A 19,263-nucleotide genomic window follows, 5' to 3' on the forward strand; every position below is an offset into this window, starting at 1 on the left:
GAATGTTTTGAGAATGTTTAAAAACATCTGAAACATTTGTTCTGTTCCTACAAGCAAAATAGCGTCTTTTAAGCTACTCTTTTATAAGAGTACCATGCCTATCTTGTGTAACTCCCTGTGTAATACAAACCATAATTTTTCTTGAGTGTGTAAGAGAGCTTTTGAAACAGGTGTTGTGATTTCAAGGCTTGAAATGACAGGTAATTTCTGAGGTATTTTTTATGATTAATAAAAATTTGTGCCTTATCTCTAATTAAAAATCTAACTTCATCTTCCCACCATTGGATCTTGCTATATATTCTTCTGCTAGATAAGAGACAGTCAGCCATGGCTTTTCCACGCAAGTGCTCATAGACTGGTGCATACTTTTATTGCAACTCTGTACCCACAAATTTCCTAGAGGGAGAAAGAGCACAACAATAACTTTACCTTTTGCACAAAGCGCATCCCTAAATACTGGGGTTTTGGAAACTTTAATGTTCTTTCTAATTTTTGTCATACAATCCCTTTCTGTTTGCTTTCAAGCTAGCTGCTTATCGGTTAAAATACATGTAAAGATGAAAACCTGCAGTAACTTCAGTTAGGGAAAAGTCTTTTGAAGTTTTTGCTTCTTAGCACTAGCCTTGCTCTACCAGTTTCATGTCGTGTTATTTCTTTTGTTTCCTCCTTTTTGAAGTACACTGGTACTTTTTGGTGTGTGTCTTTTCCTTTTTTAAATTCAAAGATTAAAGATGTGAGGGGTTTGGGTTTGGATATTGAACAAAGAAGTCTGAAAATACCACTCTTCCTGGCATATGTACTAAGCAAGGTTTGCTGAAGAGAAATACGACTTCATCCTTGCAGACAAAAATGGGAAGTCAGAGGAAATTAACCCTTCAGGAGAGAGCCAACCTTGGATGAAGAATCTAGTTCATCTTACATCTTCACCAAATAACCTGGCTTTAGGTACATACCTTGTGCAGATTTTCCTTTTAGAGTTAAATCTCAGTCTCGTTTTCTATTTTCAATACACTTTTAATATTCAAATCGTCTCTGAGAGGTAACTGAGGTACTGGCTTTTTTCTGGCTTGCTGCACTTGCTTTTTCTAGCATTAATTTCAGGCTGAAACCTCTCAGTTTACAAAGTCAGAACACTTACTGTTCCTCTTTTTTATTTTCTTCTGCCTCCTATAGTTACTGATATCATTAGGGAAAGTTGTGGCGAGGGATCTGAGAGTTGCACAGCAAACATAGTGCATGACCTGTGGCTCTCTTCAGTGCCTCTCTATCCCACTCACTTGGTTTATCCACTCATCTGGGTCTTTGGTCCAACTTATCTTCAGTCCGTTGGTCTTACAGTGCCTTCTTGCGAGACTAAGATAGAAAGCCACATAAATAGATTCTTTTTGTTTTTTAAACTTCTCTGAATGTTTTCCTTTGGGAATTGTGTTCTATTTGGTCAGTCTTTTTACAGGATTCTGTAAATTCACTGTCCAGGTGTCTGACCGGTCCAACCCTTTCCCTGCCATTACGTTAGAACTACCACTATTTCTAGTTAGAGACAATCATAGCATGTGGTACTACTTCAGAACCTAGAAGATTATTCTTGTCTACTGCTGAAAAACATAGTTGCTGCTTTCCATTTTGTTTTGGTTTGTTCATCTGTTTGCTGATGGTCTTGCAGTATCTGTGAGATTAAGGCAGATTTGGATTTGATACTGCATTCTAGTATTGTGACTAGATAGATAATATACGTCCAGTGATTCCTATTTTCTTACAACTACACGACGAAGGTACATTGCAAGACTATCATTAAGGTTGCAAAGTCCGGTCTTAGAATTTAGTAAGAGGCACTGTAGTTGACTGTGCAACCTCTGCTTAACTTGGCTGTGCATATGTGTTATGACTGTAATTACAGACTTTCATGCTTTTTTAAAAAAACACCCAACCACTGTTACTCTGACTTTGTTTTATGGATGGATGTAAAGTTTTATTGATAGTTATATACAATTTTTGTGGTGCCTGCTCTGTGTCTTGGGTTTAATTTGAAGATTTGCCTGGTACTGTCATCTGAAGATGCTGGTCTTTCAATTTGTGACTCACATCTCTGTATAAAAACTGAATCTTAGAGGTTTTAAATCTGCCATTGAAGAGTACTTTCCACTGAAACCACAAAATGCCTCAGTAATCCATTTAGAAAATGGGTATGCTGAATTGTTGTTTGTACAGTTTGTACAGAATATGTTTGTACAGTAGGGGAACAGACTTTGAAATACTGTATACCATTAGGTTTTTCCACTGCTGTTCAAAAGGTGGTAGAGGACTGTAGTCAGAAACTTTATGCAACCAATGTGAAAATCCAACTGTTTCACTGCAGACTTCGTCAGCCATGGAACAGTTGTTACAGTGAGGCCTGCTGAAAAGAAGCTGCAACATCCAGAGCTTCCTTCAAAGATATACACACCACATTAATACAACTGAAGTCAGTTACAACAATATGGAATAGAAATCAGGGTGTTTATGCCGTCATCTCCCCTGGCCCCAGTGCTAGTTTCCCATCAGTAGGAAAATGATGTTTGATCTGAGGCTTATCTTAAAGGAAACGCTTTCTTCCTGAGTACAGAATACTTCTGTGATGCAGACCCCACCTATGATGATTGTGAAATTGTGCTTGTCACTCATTGCCTTCCACTTAAAAATGTGCACCTTTTTTTTTCCTGTTTTAATATTTATTTGCTATATTGAGTACACTTTTGGCTTCATCCTGCTAGTGTCTCCTCTGCACTAACATTCTTTTCTTAAGCAGACAGGGAAAGTTTTTGAAGGAGTTCAGTCAGTTATGTTCTGTCATCCTTTTCTTGGCCTCTTACCTAAGTTATTTTCATCATCACAGCAGGCAAAATTGACATTTTCATGTCTAATTTGTAGTTTTGATACTGCTATGCTGAGTGTGCTGATGGAGAGCAGAACTGACATCTTAGGCTGTAAATTTCAGAGAGCAGACTTAGTGGTTTACTCTAGTCTTTATGTTGCGTGATTACATAGGTCTGAAGTTAGACTAATGCTTTTCTTAACGTGTAATACACTTTTAGTCTTCTCCCATCCATACAAAACTAATAGTTAATTTATTAAAACGACATCTACATGTTGCAGTAGTTTCTTTAAATGAAAGTATTCATTTATGTAACTATGACTTAGCATATTTTGTCTAATTTGATTGTCGAGAGATCAGGGGAGGGGACCCCCAAACTTTAAAATGTGAGTATTCTGACTTTCTTTTTCTGCAATGAAATGAGGAGTAGTTGGTCTTCAGTGTAGGAACTACAGGAGTTACTCTTTCAAGAATTAAAGTGAGTGAAAGGATAGGCATGCTCATTTTCCTGTAGGTTTTTTGTTTAGAACAACTGAAATAAGTGTCTTGTAAGTGAAAGATCTGCACCAGAAAAATGCTTATGTTACAGATTATTTATTTCCTCAAAATATTTTGTTAGTTGGAAAACATTCTTAAATGTTTTGTGTCAGTGTGATACATGCTATTGTAACCATATGATAAAAAGATTTGCTGAAGATGTCTTTCATACCTCATTATCTCTCACTTCACTGTTCATAACAGCTTCAATGAGAGTAATACACAGAAATCTTAAATTACATAAACAGCTCTTTCAGATTGTTCTATGAAAAGTTTTCATCTTTAAAATTGGACTATTCCCCTGAAATTAGTGGGGAAAATAGCTGAAATGAGCGAGTTAGTATTTGAGTTAAAAAGACAAAATTCTCATTTCATTTGTTAAAACAAGATTTAATTTTTCTCTTTCTGCAGTTGTTGCCTTTGGGGGCAGAATAGGTTCCTTTCTAAGGTACATGTGGCAGAGGCATCAAGTTGTTAATTTTCCCTGTTGCTGCAAGCAGCTACATCATATAGTGCGCTTTCTGAATTTGTCAGGCTCTGTCTTTAAATTATCTAAGAGTTTTTGCTCACACTGTTGGTATTCGAGGGTAGTTCTTGAGTCTTACTTCTCTAGCTAGCATAAATCTACTTCCTGAAGAATGGGCTGAAGGCTGGGGTTTTGTCCCCCTATTGTGCACTGTCCTGTAGTGTTTGTTACTCACTCTTAAACTGTAACAGTAGAAGTTTTAGACTTTGGAATGTTAAGTTATCAATACTTAATTTAGACTGAATTTAAGTAGCCTTAGTGAGTGCTCCAGCACTCATGTAGTGAAGCTGAACTTACTTCCAAGAGCAGTTGCTGTGTGTAAGCTGATACAGTGCTCTTACAGATATACCCCACGTGGTGGAAATAGATGAGGAGAGTGCAACTCTTAAAAATGATGCCATTACACTTGCATACTTTTTTGGTTTTTTTACAGAAAAAGCTTTTTAGAAACAAACATGTAGATTTTTTTCTGAGGATATAAAAAGCATAATCTTATGTGCAGTATCATCTAATTTATCACAAATACCAGAATATTTTGAACTGAATGGCCTCTCAAAATAAGGATTGAGTATTTGAAAATAAAGTGGGTGGGCCTATATACCAGTGGCACATGAAACTAATTTCTGTATTACTGTAACTGTCCTACTTTAGTTTGTTAGGCTTCTGCCTAACATAAGACTATTTTCTATGGTACCTGTAAAGAATGAGTCAGTAAGAAGTTCTTTTTGGCATTCGATTTCTATTACGCATTTTTTTTAAAGACCTCACAAAAATGAAGTCAGTTGTGCCGCTTCAGCCTGTCCTCAAATGAATCAGACTGCCAGTGAAAGAAGGAACTATAGATGCACTTAAACTGCCCTGAAATGGTTCTTTGAGTATTGACCCAAAGTCAGTAGAATTGGGTATTAGTCCTCAACTATGCAATTCTAAACCAGCATTCTGTGCCGTAGGAAGCTGCCTGCGACCAAGAACAGGGATGTCCATATTAATCAAGTCCTTCAGCACCACCAGTACCAGAAGAGGTAGCACTATTAGAAGCATGCAGTTTTATGCCAAGATTTGGGTTTTCAGAAGGGATGTTAAGATTTATTTTCAGCTGTGCTCAAGTTAGTAAAGTCTCCAGAGGCCAGTTCAGCTGAACTGATGCGCGCATTATGAACTAGATGAGTTAGATTTAGTATCATACCATAATTTCCTTAGCACACCTTAATACACGTTCTTCTTCTCAATATTCACAACATGTGACATAGTTATTCTAAAGGTTAGTCTTACTAGCTTTTAACTCTTACTGTGGGCCACAAGCTCAGTTTGCTTTAAAATTCTCATCACTCGTGTTGGAAAGCTTCAACAGCCCCTTAGCAACTTCAAGGTAAGGAAAACCTTTTGCTCTCTAAAAAGGCACATGTCGTTGAGGGAGTTTGTGCTTCTAAAAAAAAAAGTCCAAACAGACAAACTAAACCGGTGCCCATTGGGAGAAATGCCCAATTGAAATAATACAATTGAAAAACTGCATTATTATATTGTTGATTTTCAGACATTACCAAATGTAGTGGTAATGTTACCACCTTTTTTTACCATTTACCTTTTGCCAATACTGAAAACATTTTTGTAGTAATAGCAGTAGAATTCAGAAATTGCATATGCTAGTTTGCTTATGCTATGTGTTCCTTCCCCACTGAGAATTCTGTTTTTCTCACTTTTTAAACTTTAGGATGAAACTAATTTTAACAATTCTTTTTCTTGCTCTTTGGTAAGCGCTAATCAACAGTTCTCTCTCTTCCTGTAGAAATGCGTACAGTCATTTGTTTATCTGAGAGTCTAATAATGGATATGCCAGGATCTTCGTAATCTTTCCTGTAGCCGGTTTATCTATAGTTGCTTATTAAGTCATATTTAACCTATAATGCTGACTAATCGTATTTGCCCACATGTTCTGAATCATGTATGTGTTCTGAATATTCTCTCATGAACTGAAGACTATGATTGTATGTTTTAGTATTACACAGAGGTGAAGTATGTAATATTTTATACTATTTAGGGAAAGCTAGGTTTTCTGAAAGCAGCAAATCTTGCCAAGAGAATGGAGTGCAAGGATCTGAATGAAATATTTAGATCTTCATAATACGTTAAATTTGAGCTGTAAAGTGATTGTCTGTTTCATAACTGTATAAATGTCTGGTGGTTATAAAAACCCCAGTCCTGGTGATTTTATATGTCCAAGCAGTATTTCCATACTGTAATTCTTGCAGGTTCAGTGCTTTATTTACTCATTGTTACTTTTACTTTCTCTGAGGTAAATGTTTACAGCACTTTCTAAGGGACAAATAAATGCCAAATCATGGATTGCCAATGGAGGAGAAATAGTGATTTGCATGGTACTATGGCATCTTGCTTGCATTGTGGTAAGAAGTTGTTTGTGCCACATCAGTGAGTTCTGAGGGCAGTAACACTGATTTTCTATAGTTGCTGTAATGATTTGTCATGGTATTACATGACCTTCTGAAAGCTTCACCTTCTAGAAGTGGGTAATTTATATGAGAATACCAGTTTTCCATTTAAAATTAAAACAAGCTTCCAGTCTTCATGAGTGTAGAGACAGACAGGAAATGTGATCTCAGTATATCACTCAAGTCCAAAGTAAAAAAATATCCCCTTTCCCTGCTCTGATACTGACTGAGCGTTTAAACCCCTTTTTCTCTCCTCCCTTAAAAATGCTGGACCCTCCTCCAGAAGTTTTGAACAGCTGAAGTTGGAAGTATTGGGGAAGACATTTTAGGTTCTAACGTATTTTCTGAAATTCTGTTTCCATTTTTAGTTTTCCCTTTTTTTCACAATATTCCCACTTATTTTCTTTTCTCAAATTAAGGTCCTTGCCAGCTTTTTTGAGTGTGAGTTTCTCAATCACTTTGACTCTGTTCTTGGTCCTCAGATTGGAGCCCTACAACATGCCTGTTCTGCACATCCAGTCTGCCTTCACTCTCCAAGTCGTAGTCCTTCATTTTTGAGTCTGATAGACTGGACTTTGTATAGCTATGATGGGCTGAGGCCAACGGTATGAGGTTCAACAAGGCCAAGTGCCAGGTCCTGCACGCGGGTCACAACCACCCCATGCGGCGCTACAGGCTGGGGGAGGAGCGGCTGGAGAGCTGCCTGGCAGAAAAGGACCTGGGGGTGTTGGTCCACTGCCAGCTGAATATGAGCCAGCAGCATGCCCAGGTGGCCGAGAAGGCCAACAGCATCCTGGCCTGTATCAGGAACAGTGTGGTGAGGACTAGGGAAATATCGTCCCCTGTGCTCAGCCCTGGAGAGGCCCCATCTCGAGTACTGTGTCCAGTTTTGGGCCCCTCACCACAAAAAAGCCATTGAGGCGCTGGAGCGGGTCCAGAGAAGGGCAGCGAAGCTGGTGAGGGCTCTGGAGAATAAATCTTACGAGGCACGGCTGAGGGAGCTGGGGTTGTTCAGCCTGGAGAAAAGGAGGCTGAGGGGAGACCTTATGGCTCTCTACAGCTACCTGAAAGGAGGCTGTAGGGAGGTGGGGGTCGGTCTCTGCTCCCAGGTAACAGGCGATAGGACAAGAGGAAATGGCCTCCAGTTGCACCAGGGGAGGTTTAGACTGGATATTAGGAAAAATTTCTCCACAGAAAGGATTGTGAAGTGCTGGAACAGGCTGCCCAGGGAACTGGTTGAATCACCATCCCTGAAGGTATTTAAAAGATGTGTAGACATGGTGCTTAGGGACATGGTTTAGTGGTTTTGGCAGAGTTAGGTTAATGGTTGGACTGGATGGTCTTAAAGGTCGCTTCCAGCCTAGACATTTCTATGATTCTATTATTGTTTTCTCCTTGACCTTTTTAGGCTGAATTTCTTTGCCAAGAAACATTTGTTTGATTTCTATTAAAGCTTATAAGGTAAATACCTTTACGTAGTTGAGAAAGGAGAGATATTTTGATTTTTTTTTTGACAACTAATATAGAAACTTGTCATGTTTATCTGATTTCTTAATTTCTTCTCGGTTTTGGTTTAATTTGTAGTAATGTTTATGTGTAGTCAAAAGTGAAAGTAAAGATCTGTGGTGAAAATACTCCACAAAGAGACAATAATATATGAAAAGAGAATGGGATGTACCTGATGAGAGAAATGGTGGATTTTGTGTATGTTAATTTTGGTTATGTGGAATCCTTTATTTGCTTGGAGATTGTGCTTAAAGTTCATATCAGGTAAGCTGTGAAGGCTGACTTGATATTTAGTGCACATGGGCTTTTTCTAGAGGGTGACTTTCACCCAGGCATTTTACCGCTGTTATGTTAGATTGCAGATGATCCTGTCCTAATATGTAAAATACTGCGCTCTACTATTTAGTACGGAAAGTAGTCTGGTGGATGGGAGAGTGGGCTTGAGTTGGAAGCTCCCATGTTTTACACTGGAGGAAAATGACTGTGGATATCACAGACTTCATAGACGGACCAGAAATGATGTATTTATGTATCTGTAAAGGTGTTAGTGATCTACAAATGAAGGGTCAGATCCTCTCATATTAAGGGAACTGGCAGCTCTCTCTTGTGGATCTGCCCCTGCCGCAGGCATGCATGGCCACTGAGAAGCACTACGTTTGCAGGCATTACAAAGCCGGATTAGCAGGTATAACATCTTATCTTTTCTACAGCTAATACTGAGTGAGTGCTGGAAGGGAGAAGTGCATAGGTTCTTCCATGCCTGTAGCCATGTAGCCATTCCTGGCTATCATGGTATCTTCTTCAGAAGCCTAAGTGGAACAACATGGACACGGGAGCTGAGGATTCCAGGGGTTGTCAAAAACTTCATCATGTCTTTGTTGCCCTGAATCATTTGCTGTAGGGTTCATGGAGCAGATATGACGCATTTTCATATGTGCTTACTATTGGTTTTATTTAGTATCTATGTTTTTTCCTTTCCATGTTTTCCAGCTTGCACTTGTTTTTTGTTTTCTAAACATAACCCTGAGGTTAAATAAGTGCCAGAGATACCAGGGAGAACTTACAGCGCTAAATAGTACATTTTCAACAGTGTTTATTGTTGCAGTGACAAGGTAGCTTGCACATTTCTAAACTGCTGATAAGAAATTGTAAAAAGAAGCTAGAGGTCTACAGTAACTAAACCCATGGCTTTAGTTTCATGCTTGTTATGGAGAAATACTTCCTCCCCCGCTTCCCCGCCAGTAATTGCTCTTCAGGTAATATAAGTGTCAATGTTATCGCAAATTCTGGCATCATACAGTCTCTCCCAATGCTTGGTTTTCTATAAAAAGTTTTATATCAGAAGTGAAAATAATTTTATAGTCCTTTCATTTTTGAAAAAAATTGTCCCTAAAATATGCACCACTTTGTGGCTACCAAATACTGTGCCTTGACAAAAATGCCATACAGAAACATGTCACTACTCTCAAAAGGTTAATTGATGTTTCAGGATGTTGAATGTCTTCTAAGTAAACATGACTATAGCCAAATACATTTTTCTTTCAAGAAAATAGTCAGACCATTTTGAAGCCTTAGGCAGAGTGCTATTTGTTAATCAAACCTTGTTCTCCTACAACTATATTTAAAACAGAAAAGATACATGAATCATACAGGAAAACAAAGTAATTTTAAGGTAAAGCAATATAAAAAAAGAGTTATGGCTGTTGTTCAGCTATAAACTCAGGCCACTGTGCTGCCACATATATTGTATTATTCTGAGCCCTCTACAATGTTCCTGGATAGATGTGTATTAAAAGTCAAATAGAAGACATAAATTTGAATTTCTTTACTTTTGATGGTTTGTTTTTCATGCCACATACAATACACTATTTAATGGCCTTAGAAAAGTCTTAAAAGTCAGGCTTCCTAGGATACTGTTCTTGTTTTATAATCCTGGACAAGATGCTTGCTGGTCTAAGGTTTGGTTTCCATACTAGTATAATGAACTGTTTAAGTGTAGCTCATAGAAAGTCTTTTCTAAATTGAGAGTCTTGAACCTCAGTGACTGCAGTATGAAGAACCATTGTGTTCCAGAGCTTGTTCACTGTCTCAGTGTTTCACTCTAGCGGTTAAGTGTTTTATCAAAATAGGTAGTACTGTTTCCTGTTGCCTGCTTTGGACTGCTCCCACCACTAGCACATAAGTCAGCATTCCAGTCCTTCTCTGTTGACCATTATAAATTTTGATAGGGTTCTTTAACTGAACTGAATTACTTCCTTGATCTAGAGATCAAGACCTAAAGTAAGGCAAGATGCTAAGATCTTCACGCTCCTGAGAGAAACAGGTGTCACTTCTTTACTGAATTTTATTGAAATTTGTAGACAGAAAAATGTTTTCCAGCTGTGTCATTCTGGTATAATTTCCTGAAAGATTCCAGATACTGGCCAGCACAGGACCTTAGCAGACTTGTCCAGTGGTGTGATAGACTTGAGCTCATCCACAGAATCCACTTTGGATTGTGCTGTACTTTTGGTGGGATGGGATATTATTTTCATCAACGAAGATGTAATCAGGTTAGAGGAAATCAAACCAGAGAATTATGAATAAAAATTAACCTGCTTTTAGAATTTATGAAACTTGTCTTTTAAAGCATCTTTAGTTCATAGGTTGTGGGCATACTGTTACTAAAGCTATGCCTACCACAAAATGAGCTAGACCAGATTTACAGCATTTTAGCTGTGCATGTTTGTGTTGTATGCATGCTTTCATTGATTTGATTAGTGTATAAACTCTACATATTTTTAGCACACAGTGAAATCTGAATAGGGGCATTTATTGCAGAGCAGCTGACGGACTGCAGGCTGACCTGCTGAAGTTCTTCGTACTGCCTTGTTCCTACAGCTGTATACAAAGTCAGTCTGAGACCGTTCTGTGTCTTTCTGTTAACTTGGCCTTGGCTAAACTCCCTAACCATCTTTAAATGGCAGTTGTGGTTATTAGGTCATGATATATAATTTTCCTTTCGGTATGCTTACTCATGGCTTTCAGTGTTTGGTTTGTTATGTAATTAGTATAAAGGCGATGCAATATACAAAGAAATGAGATATAACATAAATTAATGTGTAAGTGCAAATGGTAGAGCTGCAGTAAGTTTTGGAAGTTCTGTCTTTGAGCTGTGACCATGGAAGATATTTCTGCCACTGCTTGCTCTCCTATCACTCATCTAGAGATTACTGTGGCTGTAGGAGGCAGGGCATGTGTTGGCTTCTCTGCAATTCACAGTACAGTGCCTCTGGGATGGCTCTGAGCTGTTGATGATTTTAGCTGGATTGTTCGACCGGTAAGAGATTCACCAAGATGTGGCACAGTTTCAGTTTTACCAAGTCAGCCACAACATTTACTAGCAGAGGGGAGACACTAGATTAAAAAGAACTTGTATGCAAATTAACTTGCCAGGTGGTAAGAGTTTATATTTCTACTTTTCTTTATTCAAGAAAAACAGGTAGGTTATTTTGTGAAAGACTTGTAGTTCTGTTCTTGCACGCTTCATTTATGCATGAGGTGTAGCTTGATAATGTTTGAATATCATTTAGATTAATGATTAAAACGCAATTTGAGATGTATTTTTGTGTATCTTTCTATTAAAAATTCTGTTGCTCACATGCTTAACTGCCTTTTGGCTTTTCAGTAGTAACAATTTAAAAAGCAGCACAGAATTATTTTTGTCATTAACATCTGTGTATGGTAGAACACACATGAGTAGATCTGTTGATTAAGAAATTACCATTTTTATCTGGTTTACCATTTACTGGTAATTTTTTTTCTTTTTCCTAAAAGAAAAATAAATATGAAATAAAGTTGAAACTGCAACTTTGCTGATAAACTTCCACAAGGAAGGGGGAAACGACCTTATTTTGGATCCTTAGTTGTGTTTTATGGATTGGTTCCAACAGATTTGAGACATATGAAGTCGCTTTATTTCGTGTGGTCACAGGCAGTTTGAACTGACAAATTTGGCAAGAGAGAGAAGCATTTCTTGGACTCCAGGAGGATTTGCAGATTGTGCATTGTATAAAAATGCTTAACATTTGTAGAGCCTGACATTGTGTTCACTGACACAAGCCATTCACAATATTGAAAGTTGACCTGGGTGCTTCTGTGCCATCTGATCATAATCTAAATTTGATTTTTATAGCTTGAAACAATTGGGTGGCAGCTGAATCTTCAAATGGCAGAGTCCATGCAAGCGAAACTAAAGTCTCCTCAAGCTGTGCTAGAGCTGGGAGTGAGCGATGAAGATTCAAAGGTAAGAAATACACGCCTGACAGATTCGGAATGAGCTGTTGTGATGGTCTTATGTTCCAAGTTCTGAGGAATCGATTGGAGCTCTTGATCATTGTTTGTCTCGCCAGTGTTTTCATTTATATATTTCATAAAATGATAGTAAGCACTTGGAATTGTGAAGTTCTGATGTAATAGCGTACATACTAGGTAGACCGAGAGCTATGTTACCACCTCTTTGGGCTGTAACATAATAGAGAAATATGTAATATGGTTATTTTAGGTCTCTGAAATATCTTTGTGGATAACTTATTTTTATCACATAGCATGTGATTGGTGCTTCCTATGCTTTTAATGCCTAGTAGCTTGCAGCCTTCTACCATGTGTGTAGTTATGTAAGATATTACTCATCACTTGCAATCTTTCTGTACTAGTAATGTGTATTTATATGAATGATGACATAGTATGTGAGGTCACAGAAAGCCAATATTTGCAGGTTTTAAGGTAAAGTCTTAAGTTCAAGGATTTTAGTGACTGGTGGTGTTTCAGTGCCAAAACCCACTAATGACGGTAAATTTTTATTCATAAAATCTGTATTTTTTTGTTAGCTAGCATGTTTTAAATTGAACACATGAATTGCTTTTAACCTTATCTTTCTAATGGAAATCGCAGTCTTTACTTCTGTGGTGAATGTTTATCTACGAAAAAGTGTAAATAATTTGAAGGGAAAAATCAGAACTCAGCTTTAGCATTACATTTAAATCATAATAATTTTACTAATGTGAGAGGAATTTGTAGTAGAATAAAAGAGAGTACACCGCTTATGTTTGTGCTTCTTACCAAAACTTGCAGCAATTATATCTTTTTCAGCAGTTCACTATAGTATTTTTAAATGCAAATACAGGAACCAGACAATATTTTATGTCCAAGCTGCGCTGGGCAGCATTGCATGCAGATTCAATTCTGTGGCAAACCAATTTTAAACAATTGAGGAAAAAATGTTACTTTCACATGACACAGAGAGTTCATCTGTTTCCTTTACAAACAGAATTTAGCAAGTGAATTTTTTTCTCTATTTCTTTCCTCTCTATTTCTTTTTGTGTGTACAATTAAATACTAAGTTCAGAATTATTTTGCAATAATTACAAGCATTAGAATAGACTTGTAACTGACATCTACATAGAACAGTGCAACAAGGAAAAGATACTGACGCTCTCACGCTACAGACACTAAAATTTAAAAATCTGGGTTGATGTGAAGATAACTACAGGTTTTTTTCACTAAATGTTGACATCCTAGTATAGAATAGGTTTAAGATTGGCTAATATCTGCTTGTATACTGCCAGAAGTGTTGGAACATAATTTTTGTGCTTTATTTTGCATCTTCGTGATCTTTGTGCACTAATTATTATATGAAAATCCTAGATACTATGTACTACTTTTTTTCTCCCCAAACTTAAGTGCGTACCTTTTGCACAGAAATTTGGCATGAATTTAGCATATATGTTCTTAATTATTGTCCTAATTTCTGACAACACTTCTTAATTTCTTTTTTTTTTTTTTTTTAAATAATTCATGGATATAATATTTTTTTTCAGGAAAGACATGAACAGCTGTTACAGAGGAGCTTTGTTGTGCTGGCTCATTAGGGGGCAGTAGTGCTCTTTGGCAGACTGGCTCTTCCCTTTTTTGAGCTTGTACTCGAATCAGTTCTGTAGTCAGTCGTTGTAGGAAGCGTTTACATTACTAATCTGTATATAACAATAGAAGTTTTTCTTGCTCATCTACAAAACTAAAGCCTGTTAGTAAAAAAACCCATACTGAGCAAGGTAAATGACATTGGCCGTTATTTCCACTTTTGCTAACTGAAAGTAATTGTACTAATACATTAGTGTTTACTACAACTCACTCCACTTAAAGATCATTTAAACAGTTCTCTGTCAGAAGTTGACATTTAAAATTAGTATTTAAATAACCTCTTCAGGAGAGATCATCAGAAAACCTGTGGATATATGAATGTTATTTGTGCTTCATGAAATAAAAAGAGCTAGAGGATATGCTATATGCTATATAAATATTTATAGAGTATATTTTGTCAGCTTCAGATGACATGCAGAGTCCCATAGGTATTATACCATCAAAATTTGAAAGTAAGGTGGTCTTCGGCTCTTTCAGCTGCTAGTGACATTTGTATTGCCCAGGAAATATGCTTCTTCTGACAAATAGTAATTGTGATCAGATCCCATGATTTTTAATAAACATTTTCTTCCTGTTTTTTGTTAAAAAATTGCTGTTTACTTATGTGCAGACTGTATGCTTGATTTGGATTTAACAAATATTTCGCAGAGCCCTGAAAAGTTTTTCGCTATGTGGGGGTGGTTAATTACAGGAATGAGTTACCTGGAGAGGTTGCAGGGTTGCCAGCCTTGGAGATACTCAGGAGTCAATGGGACAAGTCCCTGAGCATCCTGCCCGAAGCGTGGAGTTATCCCCGCTGTGAGCAGAGGCGTGGATGAGGTGGGCTGCTCAACCCTGCCTCCCTGCCAAAGTTGTCCTGTGATCTAGGCTGCTTTGCAGCTTGGTTGCTGATGGTGTTTTGTATGAGGAAGAGAAAAAAGGAGCTTTCAATTAAAAATCCAATTAACAGCGGCTTCTTACAATGGTTCAGGATTTGAAATGTTTAATTGCATTTCTAAATCTGAGGGAAGTGGAATTTCTATGAACTAGGCTCACATAACAAGCTGGTATGATAGGAAACATCTTTGTGAACTGCAAGATCATTTGCTTCCATTCTGACATTTTAACGAGCAAAGGCGACATTTAGAACTGATGTGTAAGATATTGGCTGTGTGTAAGGCTTTTCTTTAATAATATAATTTGGTTTCAGATCTTTTGGGCTGTTGAGTTGCAACATAACAATCTGAGGATTTTTTACAGACTATTATTATTTTTATGGTTATAGAGTGAACTAACCAGTAGAGGGAGCACAAATTAACAATCCTGCTAATTATGATTTTGATTTGCAAACAAAGACTGATCCCAAAAAGTGCTATGTTTATTTAACATCTGTTTCTTTCAGTAATTTATTTAATAATTATCCACATAGGCACACGCTCGCATATTCTTTCCCTCTGTTAATAGCAGTAGTTCCTTAGGCTGTCTAATCCAGACCTTTCTAAAGAACTGTGATAATTTTCTATAACCATAGGAGACATATAAAAAAAAAACATAGTAAAGGCTGTAGAGAAGGTCTGAGGGCTTCAGAAATAGAACTTCATTGGTGCTGAATATCTCCTCAGAGGAATGTGAGAAGTAAGAGTGTGTTCCTAAAGAGTTTCTGCTATGCCTCTTCACTAGAATGATCCAGTAAGGCATATTACTATACAGGGTATTTATTATTGTGTATTTTTTACACATGATTTATAGTTAACATTTATGCTTGAAAATCATTACAAAAAGAAACTATTCGTGCCCAGTGTTGTCTCTTGATAGTTATCCTTTTTTTTTTTTCCTGCAAATCCATTCCACAGGTTTCATAAGATTCAGTTATGTAATTACTGTTGTTCCTATGGAAGGCTTTGCTCTTTTCTTGGTTTTCCTTTTCTTTATTTCATCTTTGATTTTATTCTTAACCATTAAGGACTTCTTGGAGGAGCTCTTTTTTTTTCAGTGTGAATGCTATGTATAAATTCTTCATGATGTTTCAGTACTTTATTTTGTTCCTTCTTTATACATCTATTTGAAGAATTTTGTTAGAGGATTTTGTCTGCCAGTGGAAGACAAAAAATAACTGATAAATGTACTGGTTTGTTAAACCTGCTAATGCAATACCTTTCACAAAAGATATATAAGATTAGAATGTTGCTATACTAATTTAATTTTATTTCCTTTTAATTAGTTTCTCCTTTTAGATGCTTTAAAAGAAGAATATAACAATGAAAATATTTTAAACTATTTTGTTCTGCAACTGTTTGTTCAAAATCAAAATGGGGCCTGACTGCATTTGAAACTGAGATCATAATACGTATTCGTCATTCTACAGAGTAAAGAGAAGTCTGGAGATCATGACTGATTATTTTTTACTTGTTAAAATAACAAGACATGGTTTTCTTTTTGCCTCTTATTTTTTACAAACTTTCTATACATTTCTGCACTGTGAACAGGTCTATACCTTAGATGTTCTGCTCCGTTTACTTCCATAAGTATGCCATTTTGCTTTCTAAGTTTGCCATTGTGAATATTTTCCCTGTCTTTAACAGCAACGTGAAGTAGATGAGGAACAAAGCTTTTCTTCTAGGGAAGCTAGATCAGTCACTCAATCCAGGCTGTACATTGTGTACAGTCTGCATGGCATGCAGGCAGGACCTGCACTTGGATGGAAATTTAAGGAAATATGGTGGTGCTTTCCCTTCCCCCTCAGTTTAGCCCTTTGTTTCACTTTGAAAAGAAGTTATATTTGTGGAGTGGCAGAACAGTGAGAGTTGGTGGAGGCTAGTGATATGTTCCCACTCCAGAGAGGTAGGAGGTGGCAGAGCATCTATACTGTGATATATCCCCCTTCATTTTCCTCAGCCTCAAAGTCCTCAGCTTTTGGGGTGATGCATTTAGGTAGGTGCCTTTTTTTTTTTCCCCCCAAAATAGAGGCGTAATTTGTATCCGTAGGGCTTTGAAAAAAGAGGGTAGTTAAAGTACATGGTGGTGGAGGAACTGTGCTTAGGTGCAAAGACTAAACAACTGTAAATTGCTTCTCACATTCATCAGCTACCTCTCAACCACTTTCTGTCCTGATGAGGACATCACCTTTTTCCTTCTCGGAACACAAACAAGCTTGCATGTGCACCCTTGAGCCTAGTTTTTAGTCTTCTCATTGAGCAGATTTGTAAGTCTATAGCAATTGCAAAAATAAGTAGGACAGGCCTTGGATAAATCAAAAATGTTTAAGGATGAGATTGAGAGAAGAGGGGTTTTCGTTCTTATTTAGAGGAGGTAATTGGAGGCCTGGATAGCCTCAGATAGCACAGCCTGGTTCGAGGTCTTTCTGAACTTCTGTATACAAGCAAGGTTGCTGCTTTTGGCAATGTGTTATGAAACCAATTTTGTTCTGAGAACTAAAATCTAATAAATACTGCTGCTGATAAGAAAGCGGAAAGTTACCTAAGAGGAGGTTTCAGAATATTGAGAGAAGTCCTCATATTTGTAGGAGTTTTAGTAAGAATGACTGTACTTGAGTGTGCGGAACAGCTCAGAAAAATAGGCCTGAAATTTCTAATTTGCTTCCAGGCTGTCACATTGCTACAGAAAGCAGTCAGAAGTTTCTTTGCTCAACCACGAGAGCCAGAAATTCCAGACTTGCAATGCCCAGCAGTTCTTGCATTAGACTGTGTTTGATCCATCATACCTATTATCCCTGATTAAATCAATTTAATTAGAGGAAAAAAATGAAGATGTAGTCCAGTATTTTCAGAATGCTGGACTTTTTTTCTAGTGTAGAAATGGATGGCAGAGTAACCCACGTCCTGTTAAGTTGTGCATAGTTTGACGTTTTACTTAGGAACCATTTGCCAGATGGTGTGACTCCAGGAGTATGCGCTCACCTCTGGCAATTGTACTGTAGGGTGTAGTTAATGATCTGGCTCCATTTGTGATCTTACATGATTTAATTACCAGCTTATAGTAAGGATCTCTTTACAGGGTTCTCTTTACAGTATTCTTACAGTTCACTTGGCTATATACACAATTTATGAATACTGTCTGTAGCTCATGAATTTACAAACCCTGTAACTGGCTACAGCCTCTGCACATGCTCTGTTCCCCCTAAAACACTCTTACAACTTTGCCGTGTGTCTTTATGCCATGAAATTAAAGAAGAAAATGATCCCAGTTTACCGTCTACAGTTGGTTGCAACCTTCGGCAACCTCAGCCTGTAGTTAGTACCGAAGCTCTTGTTTTGTACAGGAGTAAATTGAATTGTGCACATTGCGTAACTTTACCATTGTTGGTCCAAATAAGCAGCAAGAAAGTAGCTGAAGTACTTAACTTCTAAGTTTAAACTTGGTGACTTGTTTTATTGCCAGGCAGAGTTAAGGCCTTGAGGGCCTTTGAAAAATACAAGGATCTGGTGAGTTTTTCCTCATTTAATGCACTTGTACATGGCATCTTTTTTCTTAAAAAATTTGCTTCTTGCCTCAAACTGGCTTTGTAGGCTTGGTCCTTCAGTCTTTTCAGATGAAGAAAAAACATTCATTGGATTCATTGCAAATTCTCCAGAAACTCCAGATACTTTCTTGCCTGCTGTTCTCAGAAACTCTGCAGTGTTTTAGCAAATGAACTGTTGTTGTCATTTGTGTGTAGCATTGTAAAATAGCCCTGTTTTATTGGTACTTTTGCTATTATTTTGCAGTACTTCCTGGCAGTTCTGACTCCCCTGCTTTTACTTAGGCAATATACTCTGTGGTCCCTTCACAAATGCGTTAAAAATTGGCATCTCTCCCATGTGTATTTCTTCCTGACTCCAAGGTAGAAAGATGAGGTAGTCTAAGAGATGGGTGAGTTTAGGGAGAAATTAACATAAAAGTTGACCTTCCTCTAACAGCAAGGCTCGGCCTTACCAGCATAGCTCTTTGGCATGTGTCTTCTGTTACAATGAAGTTGACTGCTGCCTTTGAGAACTGGAGGCGAGACCAGAGGAAGACAATATGTAATTTTCAAGTCAGCAGCTTTCTAACATGGATGTTTAAAAACAGATAATTTTTCTATGTATAGAAACATAAAAATAAAAATTTCTTCTGAATGTTAAAAGGTATAAAATTCAGAGGGTAATAAGTCCTTTAGATAGAAGTGTATCAAGTGAGTACCATTTTATGGCATTTAAATCAGGTAGGATTAGCTCACAATTAGAAACAAGCAGAGAAGAGGTGTAGTATGTTCTTTATAAAAGTCGGAGATTAACTTTTTATATATGAAAGTCTTGGTGTTGGGGAGCTGTGCAGAGCTATAAACGTGTCTCTGTTTTCTGAGTACCACTCGAAAGGCCTCTCAGTTTTCCATCTTTAGCTTCTCACTTCTTCCATCTGTAAAATGGTGAACCTGTGACTGCCTAACAGTTGCAACTTGGGGGGACTTGCTTGTGTAAAGC

At 37.5% G+C, this 19,263-nt stretch overlaps 1 protein-coding gene across 1 annotated transcript in view; it reads left to right on the forward strand.

Annotated features, from left to right (window-relative positions):
• The window catches only part of COMMD10 (COMM domain containing 10), a 116,673-nt gene that overhangs the window by 12,386 nt on the left and 85,024 nt on the right, over positions 1 to 19,263 (forward strand). Inside the window, exon 5 of the mRNA XM_063320420.1 lies at positions 12,042 to 12,152. Coding sequence (XP_063176490.1) covers positions 12,042 to 12,152 — 111 coding nt within the window. The remainder of the gene's footprint in view (positions 1 to 12,041; positions 12,153 to 19,263) is intronic.

This window comes from Chroicocephalus ridibundus, chromosome Z (genome assembly GCF_963924245.1).
Source record: "Chroicocephalus ridibundus chromosome Z, bChrRid1.1, whole genome shotgun sequence".
Taxonomy (NCBI): domain Eukaryota; kingdom Metazoa; phylum Chordata; class Aves; order Charadriiformes; family Laridae; genus Chroicocephalus; species Chroicocephalus ridibundus.